This window comes from Rhipicephalus sanguineus, chromosome 3 (genome assembly GCF_013339695.2).
Source record: "Rhipicephalus sanguineus isolate Rsan-2018 chromosome 3, BIME_Rsan_1.4, whole genome shotgun sequence".
NCBI classification, from domain to species: Eukaryota; Metazoa; Arthropoda; class Arachnida; order Ixodida; family Ixodidae; genus Rhipicephalus; species Rhipicephalus sanguineus.
The window spans coordinates 40,743,822-40,760,009 of NC_051178.1; the positions used below are offsets into that span (position 1 = coordinate 40,743,822).

The following is a 16,188-nucleotide window of genomic DNA, read 5'->3' on the forward strand; positions in this document are numbered from 1 at the left end:
AAAATCTATTAAAGCTTGCATATCACATGCGCGTATCCTAGAAAATAACTTTCTATTATTAAAACGCTGCTCGAAGAATATAAACGCAGCCTTTTTACACAACCTGCCACAGCTACACGACACAAAAGTCAAGTCAAGAACCAATCAAAAACCAACATGGCCGACGATATAACCGGGTGTTGGTACAGTGAACTGAAGCGTGGGAGCACGACTGACACTCCGGCTGCAGAAATAAGACGGCGGCAGCTAATTCGTGTAGTCACCACCTTGATCACCAAAACACTTGCAATCGGACAATCAACACCCGCGATACGGGCAACAACAACAGAGCCCAAATGAAACATGGCCGGCGTCCGGCCGCTGTAGTTGAGAGTAGCTTTCCTTTAGAAACTTTCGCGCGTGCTGTTACGTCATCAAACCAGTAATAAGTTAATCTGATAAAGAATAATATATCTACAAATTACAAATGTTACGCATGCGTAAGTCAACAGTTATCTCCCTTGCGTCTGGACTACGCATTCGGTCCGAAATCGAACGCGAATGTGTTTCGGGAACTCATTCGGCAGGAAATGTCATTTCCATCGAATGGCCTTAGTTTCGCCGTGTGACAGCAAACAAATGACATTACAAACGAATGACATCAGCTGTAAATGACATTAGATTTGCCGTGTGACAGGGGTATTAAAGTAGTTCACGCACCACTAACCCCTGCTAAGCCCCTATCAGACACACACACACGCACGCACGCGCACACACTCGCGCGCTTTGTGAGCAATTCGGCGGCGGCCCGGCATTCGCCAATGTTCTGATTGTGATGAAGACCGTTTAACGGCCGAAACGTTCACAAACCATTATAATACACGCAATTTTCGTAAGTACGCCCTTTCATTTCTCCAACCATATATACATCGGACCTAGACAATTTCTTCGCACCCTTACCTTAGAAACTCCACGTTTCTTTTGTGAACATTCTTCGCGGTTTTCTCTTTCGGCCGATTCTTTCTTGTGAAACCTGTACCTCCCGCTACGACTGAAAAATGGAGATGGGTTGGGCGTGCAGGCGCGGTTTGAAACTTCGCAAATTGTCTGTATGGTGTGCGTCAAGGGCGCGCCAGATATATATTTTTCCGGGGCGTTGGAGGTGGGTTCAACTGTCCTTTATGTACGTTCGTGTGTGTGTTTGTACGCGTGAGTGTATATATATACAGCTTCAGTCAACACCCCTTCCCCCCCCCCCCCCCCCCCCACTCGATCCGCCGCCCCCCTGGTTACGCCGGTGGTGTGGGTGTCGTTCGTTTTCAGCGTTATTTACCACTAATGTCTTTTCTACCCACCCGAGAACAGTTTTTGTGTATGCGCGGGTTCTTTGACTCTGACCCTCCTGGGATCAAAGATGCTAAAAAAACGCGTCGGAAAATTGTAAATTTTGTCTTGTATTTATAAATCGCACTTTTAACGAACACGGTAACTCACAAAAGAAACTAAAATCTCTGCAAGAACTGTATGGCCTTTCTGCCTTCGTTTTTTCAATTCCTAGGACAACGTATTTCGTGGAGTACTGCAAAGCGCAACTTGTAAGCGGGACAACAGTCACGCTGAACAAGGACAACAGCTGTTTTTTAGGACATAAATAGCACAGTTCAGTGCAGTATTTTTATTTCTGTTACTATTCAGTATACACAGTACGTTGGCTTTCTTTTCGAATATAAACGAACTGCCCAGAAACGAAGTTTGTGAAACTATGTTTTGTCGATTAGCTGTCGCCCTTGAACAGGTAACTATTTTCTCTTGGTTTTATTATGACGACGTCCAATGTACTTTTAGATAGTGTTCATACGGGCAATTTCAAATTGATAGTACGTATACGAACTTGCTTACATGCCCCACTTAGAATATATCAATTAAGGCTAACAAAGTACATCAATAAAGAAAGATCTTGCAACTGAATCACACTAAGGGCGAGGCATTGATGGTGACATTGGTTCGTTGCTCACTAGGAAGAGGTATTAAATAGTACTACGAACACTTGCTGTCAAAAGGCTCAGGTTTTCCACGTGCTTTTGTTTTTAGCCAGCCGCAACGACAACAGCTGGATGTGTCCAGATAAGATCGAACACAAGGTCCCGGTCACCATTTCAAGCTTCACGTTTTTCTAGAATGATTTCTGATCAATGCTATTATCTCTTCTCAGATTAAACAGGAAGGTAGGCACTGCGCGAGATACTTAAAATAGCGATCTGAGTTGCCCTGAAAGGTTGCCGCCGAACGGAAACAATAAATATGCTGATGCTCAAACCATTAAATAAGCTTAAAAGTGAACACAGCTGTTGCTAACCCATGATGCAAAAAAATTTGACGAAGAATAAAATTGAATTATTTTCAGAACCCTAGCGTTTTTCTCATAATATATAGTTCGAACAGCGCATTTATGGAAAACTCTGCTTTCGTCGTGAAGAAACAATTAAGCAAATAAAACAAAATACTGGATAAATACAGCAAGTTATCACCCATACATACCAGAAGAGGAATTGCGGCGGGTAGCGGGCCATGAAAGGCATGTAAAGCACCGAGCTCGTGCAGTCGACGCAGGCGAGGAAGAAGGCAAGCGCGATGAAGGCGACGCTGTGCTCGCCCACTGTGCGCCGCCAAAAGAACACCATCATCACGCTCGCTGCCAGGCCCACGAACAGCGTCGCGTGCACCGAGGAACGAATCTGGCGGAAAGAGAGCACATCCATCCATCTCCACTTTTCAAGGTGCGCGGCCACATCGTCTTTGCGGCGTGAGTGAAGAAAATAAGAAAACGCGCACATATTACGTGATGTGCACATATTACGCCCACGACTAGGCACTAGTCGTGGGCGCGAGAGAAGCTGCAACGTGGCGCCGAACATCCAAAACTTTTGCCTCTGTGGTTCGGTAGCAACATAGTTTCTCTTCCACGTCGGATTGGCCTATGACGCCCCGTTGCCTCCAGAACGCGGCTTCAAAATGCTCAAATGCCACATGACCAGATCCTGGTCGCGGAAAAGTAGAAACTTTATTTTAATTTAGGGAATTAGGGCAAGTGTGGGTAATACCCAAGTCCAGCACCCCACTGCGGGTCCCCGGATCGGGTAGAGCACCTTGGATCCCGATCCTTGCTCGGAAGGCCTTCCACTTAATGGAGTTTCTCCCTAATGAAGGCAAGCTAGTTTCGAGTGGACTCAGCATACGCGTCCGCATAGCAAGTGCGCCACGGAGGAAGAGGCTAGAGGAGCTCGTCGTAACCGCCGTCGGGAGTAACCAGCCACGGATGAAGTTGCAGCAGTGGCCTAGTTCACACACAAGGCGAAGCGGCCAAAGTGTATGAGTGGGAAGCGGCAGAAACCTCCTCTCCAGGCAGAAAATGTTGCAGTGGCTTAGCTCGGCTATGCCAGGATAACGTAGCGTTAGCTAAGGTTCAGCTGATTGTTCTTAGCTTTCCTGATTGTCTAGGATTAGCTTGATTATCATGCTTACTGTTGCTGCAATGACACACATTTGGTATACATATTACGTGGCACATGTACATTTATTTTACCAGGCAACTACTTCGGGATCCGATGAGTTGAGCTTATCCGCTCTTTCGCGCCGTTGAGCAGCATTTGCGCTCTCCTTCTCCATGGCTAAACCACACTGGCAAACGCCAGTTAGAGGCACTATCAAGCTGTCCCAGCGCATTGTCAGACGGCGACTGCACAGCGAAGGCGAATAGCTGCGCACGCGCTGGCGCCACTACGTCTACCTCGGCTACGACGTCACTCCTCTGGAAAGCGCAGGCCGGCGGCAGCGAGTCGCGCGCGGCGGCGGCAGAGTGCGCGGGAGGTGCCGGCTCCGATGCGCCAGCTGTGTGACATCACTGATCCTCGCGCATGCGTAGCAGGGCCCTTGAGGAGCCACGCGAAACTGGCTCGGCTAGGCTAGTGTAGCTAACGCTACAAAAAGCGGGGGAAGAACGAGGTGGTGAGCCAGATTCCTCGGGGATCACCCGCCGCAGGTCTCTGCTCTGCCGCAGCTAATAGAGTTACTGTATAAGCTACCTTTAGGTAGCAGAGTTGCGCATGGGTCTGGCTAGCAACCACAGCTATGCGGTGAAGCACTCCGTTTGTGCAGGCGACATGCTTACCGTGTCGGCAGTTGACATGTCCGGCGTGGCGAAGACCGGCGATAAACATTCATTATCTATGACTAGTGTTATTTCAGTTCGCTGCAGCGGCGGCATCGAAAAAATGCCCCCACCTCCCCGAAGGGAATCGTGAGGAAATGCGAATGCATTTCTTGCGCCGAGAGTACACGGCGCAGTAATTTTAATGGCGTAAATTGATGACGAGACGAGGATTTGTACCGTAACCATTTATTTACACATTCATCAGCACCTGTTTGTGTTGTCATTGTACCTGACGGCCATACTCTCAGCCTTGTGGTCGCCGTTGGCGTTTCACAGCGGCGTCTCGAGCACACATTTCGAGAGGCGCCCAGCCAGCGGACGGGAGAGTGGGGCGCAGGGAGGAGAGAGAGCGAACGGCGAGAGAAGGAGCGGCGAAGCACCGCACCCAATGCCACCTAGAAGAGCGGTGCGGAGCCGGCGCGCGCCCGCGCAAATCACGGTGAGGAGGCGGAGCGTGCGCAGTCACGTGGGGTGTGACGTCGCTGCGCCGTTGCTACAGACGCTCCTCTCCTTTCCTCGCGCCGTTGCTATGGGACGGCGGATTCAGGGTCGCTTATAAAGTGCATTCGCACTTAAAATACAAAAATTGGCCCGAGCGTCAGATTCTCCGCAATGCATGGTTGCTAGCGGCGTTTGGAAGACAAATGCGCAACTCTGCTACCTAAAGGTAGCATATACAGTAACTCTAGCAGCTAATCAGAACGTCATGCGCCAGTGTCTTTGTAGCAAACATCTGGTTGAGCCGAAATGGGGTGAGATCTGCGCAAGCGGCTCGGGTGTCGAGATTGGACAAGCAGTGCCACGTGATGGCGATCCCTCCGCAAAAGGGGAGATTTCCCTTCTCCTCGGCCGCGCGGGCGGCTAGGCGAGCCGTGTGGTCTGAAAAGGTACACGCACTCGCCGCCTCGCCACGTTGAAAATCCGCTTCGCCGCTTTGGCCACTGCGTCTTCGATGTGAACGAGCCTAACACGCGGCCCTAAGCGACGCAGGCTTTTTAAATGCGAAGCATTCCTTAGCGAACTTTTTTCTGTGCGTAATTATTTTAGGTGTCGCTGGGGCAGTGTTTCGCGCACTATGACGCAAGAGAAAAATAAGTAACTCAGTGGAAATATTTTTATAGTTCGCACTGTACATGAACGAAAGCGAGGAATATAAGTGTGCTTGTATTCGTACGGGATAGCGGTTTCACTACAATGGATAAATACAATACCTTAGACGGGTGCACAAGGATCGCTACATCTTCTCGTAAGCCATTAATTTAATTTACATGAAGTCGGTTGCTTTATCGATGATCCACCTTGCGCAAGGCTTGAGGAGAAAGCAATACGCCTGATCTTGGCTTTTGTTAAAGACAAAGGATGAGAGCTTACCGAATGATAAGTACAAGCTTTCAAGAGTGCAGCTAAACGTTGCGTATGAACAGCACAACGTTTGTAATTGCAGGAACACTTCATACATGCCGCATACGAGAATAACACCAGCAATTAATGAACGCGTAATTGAGTGAGCTTGATTATCACGAGCTTCCCGTGAATGGAAAGCTTTCATGACGAGGAAAGGCACAATGACCGTCCGTGAGTCCGTGAGCGTGAGTAATTAATTTTAAACTGCTTAAGGCAAACACTTCCACCTGTATAGTAATTTGTAGAGTTCTGTAGGTTATACCAATAAAGAAACGAAAAAAGCTCCAGGCGTGTGCGGAACACGCCGCACAGTAAGAAAGTAAGTTGGAGCAGGGGCCTTTCCAGAGCCCGTTGTAAACTCTCGTGGGATGACTACTGCAAATAGAGTTGGAATGTAACCCCCACGCAGTAAATCATCACATTTTGCGATGTAGCGATGCACCAACTACGTGTTTCTAAGGCAATATGTGCACCTACGGACCGGCACAATTTCTTGTTTCTGTGATGTCATGATGAGGATGATGAAAAAAACATGGCTGATCCTTCCGTCACAAGAATCGGTATAACACGAAAGTGAAATGTGTCTTCACAGAAGCACTGCTTATTGTGTAGTGACATATGAGAGCTTGTACAATGTCTATTCTTGTTTGGCAGTTATAGCACCGTTTGACGTGGATGCATCCATGTTGAAGCCTACTGGCATGTTTACATCGCGACGACTAACGCCCATGATCGTGATTAAACTGTTGTGGTAACTGAAGTTGTTAACATACATTTGGACACAGCGAATCGTGAATCCGGCGTAGAGATGACATCAACAAGCTCATAACACTGACACTCTATATGCACTTTTTTAAAACGCCGTCAATTATGTAGAGATACGGCACCAAGTGCGCTTTGTAGTAATCGGTAACCGCGACGCCTGTGCTCATGCATACACTATACCACACTGCGCTTCAGCACCACGGGAGATAGACGCTTGTAGCTTGCGCGGCAAACGCGCGCGTCCCGCTGGCCTGTGTCTCGCTCCATCGAAACATGGAATTCGCCCGTCGAAATCGTGTCTTTTTTGCAAAGCGCATTGCAGCAGTTTTCGTGGTCGGTGCTCTCGCAATCGAAGCAGTCGGCGGCGGAGAAATCCCGTTGGTGCACGTGGAAGCTGCACTACTCCGATGAGCCGGCGCACGCTAAACCGAAGCAAAAGGCAAAGAACGTAACTGCATCTAGAGTGCCTCCGCGACTCCAGCGCGGTTACTGTCCCTCGCTGGTATGGAGACGCTTTAACCATGACCTCCGAGATCGCGGGCAATCTCGGAGTAAGGACTAGTAAGTGTCGATCATGACGCATTACTTCTTTTCACCTCTCACAAACGGCGGCTCCGCCCCGCCTACTTACACTGCCAACAGAGAGAATCGTGCGAGAGAGAATGTGTGAAAGATATGAAGCGCGTTCGTGAAGCTTTGAACATCTGCTACGGTAGCCCAGTCATGGAACCCACTCCGGTACTGGGCTACCGTAGCAGATGTTCAAAGCTCCACGAACGCGCTTCATATCTTTCACACATTCCCTGGTTCCCTGGTTTACTGTTCCCTGGTTTACGATTAGTGTATGAAAATACTTTGTGAGGCAATAAAGAAAAAAAAAGCTACGGTAGCCCAGTCGGTTGAGCGTCGGGCGCATACCGTCGCGGCCGCGCGGTCGTAGGTTCGATTCCCAGCGGTGGATCTCTTTCTTAGTTTTTTTTCTTCCTCACCCGTTGGCGTTCATTTTATAACGTCATATCCGCGATGGAAGTACGTCACTGAAGTGTTGGTGGAACCCGGCATAAAACACTTTCTTGTTAAAATTCTGGCTCATCCTCTTGTAATGGGTGGGAGGCTTTAAACCACCAACTCGTTTCCCAATTCACCTGATGATGAGGCCTGGTGCGATAGTAATCTTCTGACACGCAATATTACATGTGTTAACGCGTTTTGTTGTCATGCGTGACGCTTCTGTTGGTTCTTAATCTGAAAAAAACATGGTTGATCCCTCCGTCATAGGAATCGGTTTAACACGAAAGTGAAACGTGTCTTCACAGAAGTAGTGCTTATTGTGTAGTGATATATGAGAGCTTGGCAGAGAACAGCGCTTCGCGATAGGTGGCGAGACGCTGGAAGTTGTAAAGGAGTACGTCTACTTAGGACAGGTAGTAACCGCGGAGCCAAACCATGAGAGTGAAATAACTAGAAGAATAAGGATGGGATGGGGCTCATTTGGCAAGCATTATCAAATCATGAATAGTAGTCTACCACTATCTCTCAAGAGGAAAGTATATAACAGCTGCATCTTACCGGTACTTACCTACGGAGCAGAAACCTGGAGACTTACAAAGAGGGTTCAACTTAAATTGAGGACGACGCAGCGAGCGATGGAAAGGAAAATGATAGGTGTAACCTTAAGAGACAGGAAGAGAGCAGAGTGGGTCAGGGAACAAACGGGGGTTAAGGATATCATAGTTGAAATTAAGAAGAAGAAATGGATGTGGGCCGGCCACGTAGCACGTCGGCAGGATAACCGGTGGTCATTAAGGGTAACTGACTGGATTCCAAGAGAGGGCAAACGCGTGAGGGGAAGACAGAAAATTAGGTGGGTAGATGAGATTAAGAAGTTTGCAGGTATAACGTGGCAACAGAAAGCACAGGACCGGGTTGATTGGCGGAACATGGGAGAGGCCTTTGCCCTGCAGTGGGCGTAGACAGGCTGATGATGATGATGATGATGATATGAGAGCTTGTACAATGTCTATTCGTGTTTGGCAGCTACAGCACCGTTTTGACGTGGATGCACTCATGTTGACGGCATGTCTCTATCGCGACGACTAACGCCCATGATCATGATTAAACCGTTGTGGTAGCTGACGGTGTGAACACATTGTTACGAGTCAGGAGGCGTTTATTGAGAACGCTCAGCGGCAGAGCACTGGATGGGGTGAGGCTACTGAAGCAACAACAAAGTCCTCGTCGTCGTCTTCTCCTACAGCTCCTCTTTCTCGCTGCACAGGCGCCGTTACACTTCTGCTCGCGCAGACGAAGCCCGCCGGGCGAGTCAGGTGTCCTCTCGTTGTGTACATGGCTTTAGCCGGGCGACGTGCGTAACATGAGTTCTTAAAGAACGTCGGCCGCTGGGTGTGAGGCGCGCTATCGTATAGTTAACCTCACTCAAGCGGTCGATGATGACAAACGGGCCAGCATAGTGCGCCAAGAACTTGGTGCGTAGACCGCGCTTCCGTACTGGGGTCCACAACCACACAATATCGCCAGGGACATAGCTCACAGGGAGGTGCTTACTGTCGTATTTGGACACAGCGAATCGTGAATCCCGCGCAAGGGTGATAACAAGCTCATAATCAACACTGGTGCCCGGTATGCACTTGTTCAAAGCGTCATCAATTAAGGAGAAAACGGCACGGTGTGCGCTTTTCACACACTGCGCTTCAGCAACACGAGAGGTAGAGGTTCGTAGCTTGAGCCGCAAACGCGTGCGTCCCGCTGGCGTCTGTCTCGCAGGCGCTGCTCTCGCTCCAGCAAGGCACGACATTCGCCCGTCGAAATCGCGTCCTTTCTGCAACGCGTATTGCAGCAGTTTTGTTAGTCGGTGCTCTTGCAATCGAAGCAGTCGGTGGCGGAGAAATCCCGTTGGTGCACGTGGAAGCTGCACTACTCCGATGAGCCGACGCACGCTAACACGAAGCCAAAGGCAAAGAACGTAACTGCGTCAAGGGTGCCTCGGCGACGCCAGCGCGGCCAGTCTACCTCTCTGGTACCGAGACGCTTTAACCATGACCTCCGATATCGCGAGCAATCTCGCAGTAAGCGCTAGTAAGTGTCGAGCGTGAAGCATTGCTTCTTTTCACATCGCACAGACGGCGGCACCGCCTCGCTCCGCCCGCCGCGAAAGAGAATGTGTGAAAGATATAAGGCGCGTTCGCGCCGTGTCTAGCATCTCCCGAGTTAGCTTAGTCGGTAGGGCGTCGGGCGCTTGGCGTCGCGGCCGCAACGTCGTGGGTTCGATTCCCAGCGGGGTATATTTTTCTTGTTTTTTTCTTTCTCACCCGTTGGCGTTCATTTTATCAGCGTCATATCCGTGACGGATGTACGTGGTGGACCCCGGCAGGCATAAAACACTTTCGCGGTAAAAAGCTTTTTGCACTAGCGTGGCTCTTGGGTAGAACATTTTCCTACCACCTAGAAAGCCTGGTTTCGAATCCGCTTCAAACCCCGCCCTCCTTGTTTTCCAATATGCGGGATAGCTGTGATGGACACCGACGATGGCGGCGGACAACTACGCCCCTAAAAGTGGCTGTTGTTCGGATCTCATAACACGCGCTAAAAATAGCTTGAAATTATAGTTACTGGTCGTTTTCCGCCGGCAACTTCTGCAGTACATTGGAGGCGCCCTGCAACACGTTTTCTAACGTAATGTCAAGACCCTGTGAATCGATATACAAAGCTGCCGTAAACTTTTGAAAGAAATAATATTCCTCTGCACTCTGCAGCGCAGATGACGACCACAAATCGCTTGCTGTTTTCTCGGGAAGTTAACGAGCAAAAAAGACCAAGCGTGCAGCAACGATATTGACCGATTTCAGGAAAGGGGCACAATCGCACGATCCCTGAGGCCAAATGTAGCGCCGTGCGTATTGCTGCTACCGACGCGTGCCGCCGCACGCCGGCGCAGCGCTATTCGGAGCCAGAAGGAGCGGCGATTGCGTCGACACAAAAAAGGAAGAAAATTTTCAAGGCCACGACGCGCGTAAATTTTGGGCCGCTTATCAAGCGCTCTTCATATTGCAGTTAGAAGATATGCGTGGTTGAACGCGGTTTGAAGGGACTGTCTACCGCTCGGAAAGAATTTTCTGATTTTGGCGAAAATGAGAAGATCGTTCGTCACATCGGCGGCAACAAGCATGCTTTTGCCCCATAAAAAGGAATTATACTATTAATTGGATGTTGGGCGTCACCGAACAGCGATGTGGTCAATCTACTGGTATTACAAGAAATCCTTGCTGGTAGACTCATTTTGCTTACAAACAAACGTGCATAACTTGAAATTGTATTTTACGCATTTGAGGCAGCTTTCGGTTACGTCAGAGAGTAATTTTTGCTTTTTCTTTTCTCACGCATCAAAAATGGCGCCCGGTGGCGCTGCTTGCGGCCCCGTCTTCGATTTCGCCTCCTTCAACTGTGCCGCTGTATTGTTGTTAGGACGTCTCAAACGTGCTGCGCTTTGAAGGCGTGCATTTATTGTCTCTTTTTGGTGAATCAACTTGGCTTGGATTGCGGCAGCCATGCTAAACGCATAGACTGCGATTACAGCAAAATAACTGTTCTGTAATCGTATAATAAGGCTTCATTTACCCGCCGCGCTGAAACCGCTGTTACATTCATTACATCAGTGTTCAGCGAAGATAAAGCAATCCTACAGAAATCACATGTGCTTTCGGTTTTAATTTCTACCGGCACTACAATCGTCATCGCGTCCCCCAGCCAGTGTTGTGGGCATGTTTCACACCAATGGAAGAATACGGAACGGAGATCGAAAAATTCTATTCTAAAAATTTCTACTCACTTTCCAGAGAAACCGCTGCTATGTTGGACACTTCAGACGGTACGCTTTCTATTGCTGTACAAAACATAAAAGCGATGGAGGACGGTAGACAGTCCCTTTAAACTATCGCGATAGGAGAGGAGCGCGCAACCACCGCGAAAGCATGTCGCGCGCGTCTCTGTGTGGCAAGCAGCGGCACGCGCTGAGGAGCGCACGCGGCCGCCGGCTCGCGCCTCTCGCCGAGTGGGAGTGGGGGGGGGGGGGGGACAGGGTAAAAAGTGACACTGCACATGTCCACTGCTGTGACGACGCACATGCGGGGAAGCATAGGACGAAAGTGGCGTTGGCTGAAGGTGAAACGCGCACACATGGTCGTTTTCTGGGATCGTGCGGAAAGGACTAGAGCTCTCGCTCTGAAATATCCCAGTGGTTGTCGGTGAACTCTAAACATAACTAAGTTTCGACAGTATGCTATTCGTAGAACGCAGCTAAGGAAGGCCGGTGCTAGGCAGAAATGGCTTACCCCAAGGTGGCTCCGGGCAAGAGTGTAAACCAGCGGTCCCACGTTGGCCACCTGAATGACAATGACGAGCACCGAGCCGAGATTCCATCCCTCCGGTAGTACAGGCACGAGCAGTGGCATCTGAACCCAGAGTCCGTTCACGCTCACCCAGGCGCTGACACCGAACAGCAGCGAACAGAGTGAAACGAGAATCCGCGCCCACCTACTGGAAGCAGGGCGCTGGGGCTCCGTATCGCTTGTTGGCGCCGGGGAGCCGTCCATCGTGAGTTCTTAGACCCGTCCTCTTTTGCTTGTACTTTGTTGCTGCGAGTAAATCGTTCAGCATCATTTATTTATTGAAGAACTGTCGGGCACTGAGCAATAGAAGCATCGCAAGTACACACAATTCCGTGCAAACAAAACTATAAAGCAACGTGCATAGTATTTGAATGCAATTAGAAAATACACAAAAAGAACTATCATAAGCATTACATCAACCAAGAGGCAGACGAAGTGAAATGCGCGTATGTGATCACTCGAAGTCTGACGGTCAATAATTGAAACAATTTACTCATGAAAGATGCTGTAAAAACTCACTAATCTATTCATTCATTTTGTATTTTTCGATGCGCCACTGGACGATACCCACTGCCACAATGCTTCGTCATGGTCTATGGAGCCATCAAGGATCAAGATATAGTGTTTGTTTTCTTGAACGATCAAAAGCAGGATGGGTATATTGTGACGCAGCAGGTGACCAGCCTTTAATGTGCCTTTAAGACTTGGCGAACCGATCACTTCCAAGGCGTAGAACAATCCCAAGATGTGTCCCCACAAGCGAAGGTGAAGAAGAATACCATGTGATGATGATAATGCGCAGATGATGAAGTGCCTGATAAATGCCCACACTAACTTCCCCCGCGTGCAAGCGGCCATCCTGGCCGTAACTTAAAGGTGCGGAGAACGCCTTGTGAAAGGCTTCATACGAGACATGCACAATCTCGATACCGCGACCATAGGCGTGCGCAGGGTTCCCCATTAGGGGGGGCAAAGGGTCGTCGCAGCGCCCCCCCCCACCCTTCTAAGTCAATGTATGAGGCAGATTATGCGCCCCCCCCCCTCTTAGGTCACTAGAAGGGTTAATGTACGGGGCAGATTTTGCGCCCCCCCTCTTAGGTGATTAGAAGGGGCGGCCGCCCCCCCCCCCCTGCCCCCCCCTGTGCGCACGCCTATGACCGCGACGACGCCGGTCCGTTGGAGCAGTAACAGGTTCGACACGATAATTAACGGGAGAGGTCTGCTCCAAGGCGGTGTATGGGCCAAGAAACCGAAATTGAAATTTGTCGCACAAGCCAGGAGTGCGTAATGGTTTCCGGAGTAGCACCTCGCCGGGGCAGAAGAACACAGCGCTGTGAGATACGTCATGGAGATTCTTGCGGTGCTGTTGTCTTGCCTCAGTGTTCACTCGGGCGAGCAGGGCGACAGTGGAGGATGCGGGACACATTGTTCACAGGAGGATGCAGATGGAGTGAAAGGGGCGGACAAGAAAGAGATGTCAAGAAGGGAAGATGGCGATCGGCCATAGACAAGGAAGAATGGGATTAGCCAGTTGTGCGTTGTACGGCGGTATAATACACAAAAATTACAAATGGCAAAACTGCGTCCCAGTTTGTGTGGACTCAATGTACATGGCTATCATGTCGAAGAGTGCGCAATGAAATCGCTCGTTAGCCCGTTGCTTTGGGGGTGATAGTTGGAGGTTGTCTTGTGGGTGTTGCCGGAGGCTCTGATCAATTCTTGAACAATTCGTGAAAGGAAAGCTTTTCCACGGTCGCTCAGGAACACCGTGACGCAGCGTTAAGGTTTGAAGCATAAATGCAGTCACTTCAGAAGCCCACGCCAAAGTGACGCCGGCAGTTTCGGCGTAACGTGTCAAGTGGTCGACAGCTTAATAAAGTGGCTCAGTGGGCTAGTTGGTTGTGCATACTTAAGGTTAACTGCGCGAAAATAACACACGGCGGTCATTCCGTATATGCACTCGGTGTCACATCGCCTAAAGAAAATAGGACATCGCCTCAACGTGAAAGTGGTTTTCAGTGCTCCAGACAAGTTGGCCCAGTTGGCTAACAGGACCTGCCCCGTGAAGAGGTGCGGTAAACAGTGCGTGGTCAAGCACAGGACGCAGTTCGTCGACTATGCGCAGGGCATGGTGTACAGGATTCCATTGTCTTGGAGCGCGTGCTACGTGGGCCAGACGGGCAGATGCCTGAACGAGCGCTTACGGGAACACGCCAATAACGTTCGTAATGGCAAAGGTGGCTTCCTGGCGCTTCACTTGAGCACGTGTGGGTGCACTCCACAGTTTGAAAAGACCACAGTTCTGGATAAGATTAAAAAAGAGCAAGAGCGCATAATTTGTGAGGCAGCTCAGATGGCGCGTGAAAGGGGCACGTGCGTAAGCAAGCCATCCGTTGCATTGTCAGGCAGGGAGCTCTGCTTTTTTGGATGCGCGAGTCGGCGTAGCAGGCTCAGTGATAGTTGATGCTTAGTTGTTTCGCATCTTTGCTTCTGATTTCACCTTTTTCACCGCTTGTTTTCTGTTCACGCCGGTATATATAAGAGCTTTCTTGTCAATAAAAATTCAGTTGGAAGTCAGCACTGGTCCCGTCTTTTTCCTGTCCGCCGTGTGTTATTTTCGCGCTGTTAACCTTAAGGTCGACAGCGGTCACTATCCATCGATGACCAATGGGAGTCGTGGGAAGCGGACCATTCAGATCAATGCCAACGGCTTCGAATGGTGCCGACGGACACGGAAGTGGTTGCAGCTCGTCGCTTTGAGGTGATGTCGGGAGATTTCGGCGCTGACAAAGGTTGGAGGAAGCGACGTACTTCGCTACACTGGTGGATAGGCCAGGCCAATAGTATAGACCGTTAATGCGGTGGTACGTTTTCTGGAAACCAAGGTGACCAGCAGTCATGTCGTCGGGATAGGCCTTACGAACATCAGCTCGAAGAGAGCGAGGCACAACGGGCATCCAGCGTTGACCGTCTGGGTGATAGATATGACGGTAAAGGACGTGGTTATCGAGCTTGAACTGCGTCAGCTGGCGACGAAAGCGGGCATTAGGCGGCCACGAATTTCCCTGAAGGCGGTCTATGACGCGTCGACAATAAGGGTCAGCGAGTTGATGAGATACCATCGAGCCGTGGTCGTCAGGAAAATCTGGTCAAGAGCGGCTAAGGACGAGACATACGTAGAAGGACCATCCGAGCGTTCATCGCTGTAGTTCGTAGCGGAACCAGAGCACGGTGCCGTAGGAAGTGGGCAGCGAGAAGGCGCATCTGCGTCCTGGTGCTTTCTAGCACACTTGCAGATAATAGTGTAGTCGTATTCTTGCAGACGTATATTCCAGCGACCAAGGCGTCCTGATAAGTTCTAGAGCGTGCAAAGCACACATAGGGCATGGTGGTCTGTAACGATGGTAAAATGACGGCCATGTATATAAGGTCGAAACTTCTGCGCCGACCAAACGACAGCTAAACACCCCTGCTGAGTGAGGGTGCAATTCTCAGCGTTGGTCAATACGTGGCGTGCATATGCGACGGCCCTCTCACGTGATGACTGATCTCGCTGCAGGAGAATACCACCGATGTCATGACCAATAGCGTCAGGGTGCTGTTTCGTCAAAATGGCGAAGTACTGGTTCGGATGTGAGGGCATTTTTCAGATGGCTCAACGCCGATTCACATGCGGGAGACCAGTCAAAGGGAACACCAGTACCGAGTAAGAAGTGCCTGATAAAGGCCCACACTATATATATATATATATATATATATATATATATATATATATTGTAACGCAGCACATCTGTGCCAGCGTGAAAGAAGACGGTTGACGTTCGTGTGGTTCGTGCTTGTTCTGCCTGAGCCAGCTTGTTTGACTCACGCTTTGTCAAGATTAGTAACAAGCGTTTGTAGGAGAACAGGCTTATTGCATTTGGTGGAGTCGCTGGTAGCCTGGTTAGTCCCCTTCCGCGTCCGGGAGCTCCGCAGCCGTGCGCTACCATCTGAGTCGATCCCTCTCAAGCCTCTTCCACCCACCGTCTGTCGTGTGCTCTGGTGTCTGTGCGACCTTCCAGTCTACAGCGACACTGAACATCGTGATGTCGAGGACTGGCTGGCAGGCTACCAACGTGCCAGCGCGATTAACAAGTGGGATGACCCTGCGAAGCAGACTCGCGCCACCTTCTACCTAACTGATTTGGCCAACCTATGGTTCAACAACCACCAAGCTGATATTTCTACCTTTTCGGCTGTTAAATGGGCCCTGCAACACATTTTCAAGTAGCCATGGAGTGTTTTCACTAAAGGAGCCTATTGCCTCACGAATAGACCGCCGCCGAAATTTTTAGGATCCATCCAGTACGAGCGGAGTCGCACGCTGTAGATGTCGCACGCTGTAGTTGCTCTCTCTCTCTCTCTGCTCTCGTCCCGATGAACGCG

The 16,188-nt window shown here is 50.0% G+C and overlaps 1 protein-coding gene across 1 annotated transcript in view; it reads right to left on the bottom strand.

Annotated features, from left to right (window-relative positions):
• The window catches only part of LOC119385411 (solute carrier family 52, riboflavin transporter, member 3-A-like), a 114,890-nt gene that overhangs the window by 40,135 nt on the left and 58,567 nt on the right, over positions 1 to 16,188 (bottom strand). Inside the window, exons 2-3 of the mRNA XM_049413982.1 lie at positions 11,707 to 12,009; positions 2,518 to 2,714 (exon numbers count right to left, since the gene is read on the bottom strand). Coding sequence (XP_049269939.1) covers positions 2,518 to 2,714; positions 11,707 to 11,967 — 458 coding nt within the window. The 5' untranslated portion in view covers positions 11,968 to 12,009. The remainder of the gene's footprint in view (positions 1 to 2,517; positions 2,715 to 11,706; positions 12,010 to 16,188) is intronic.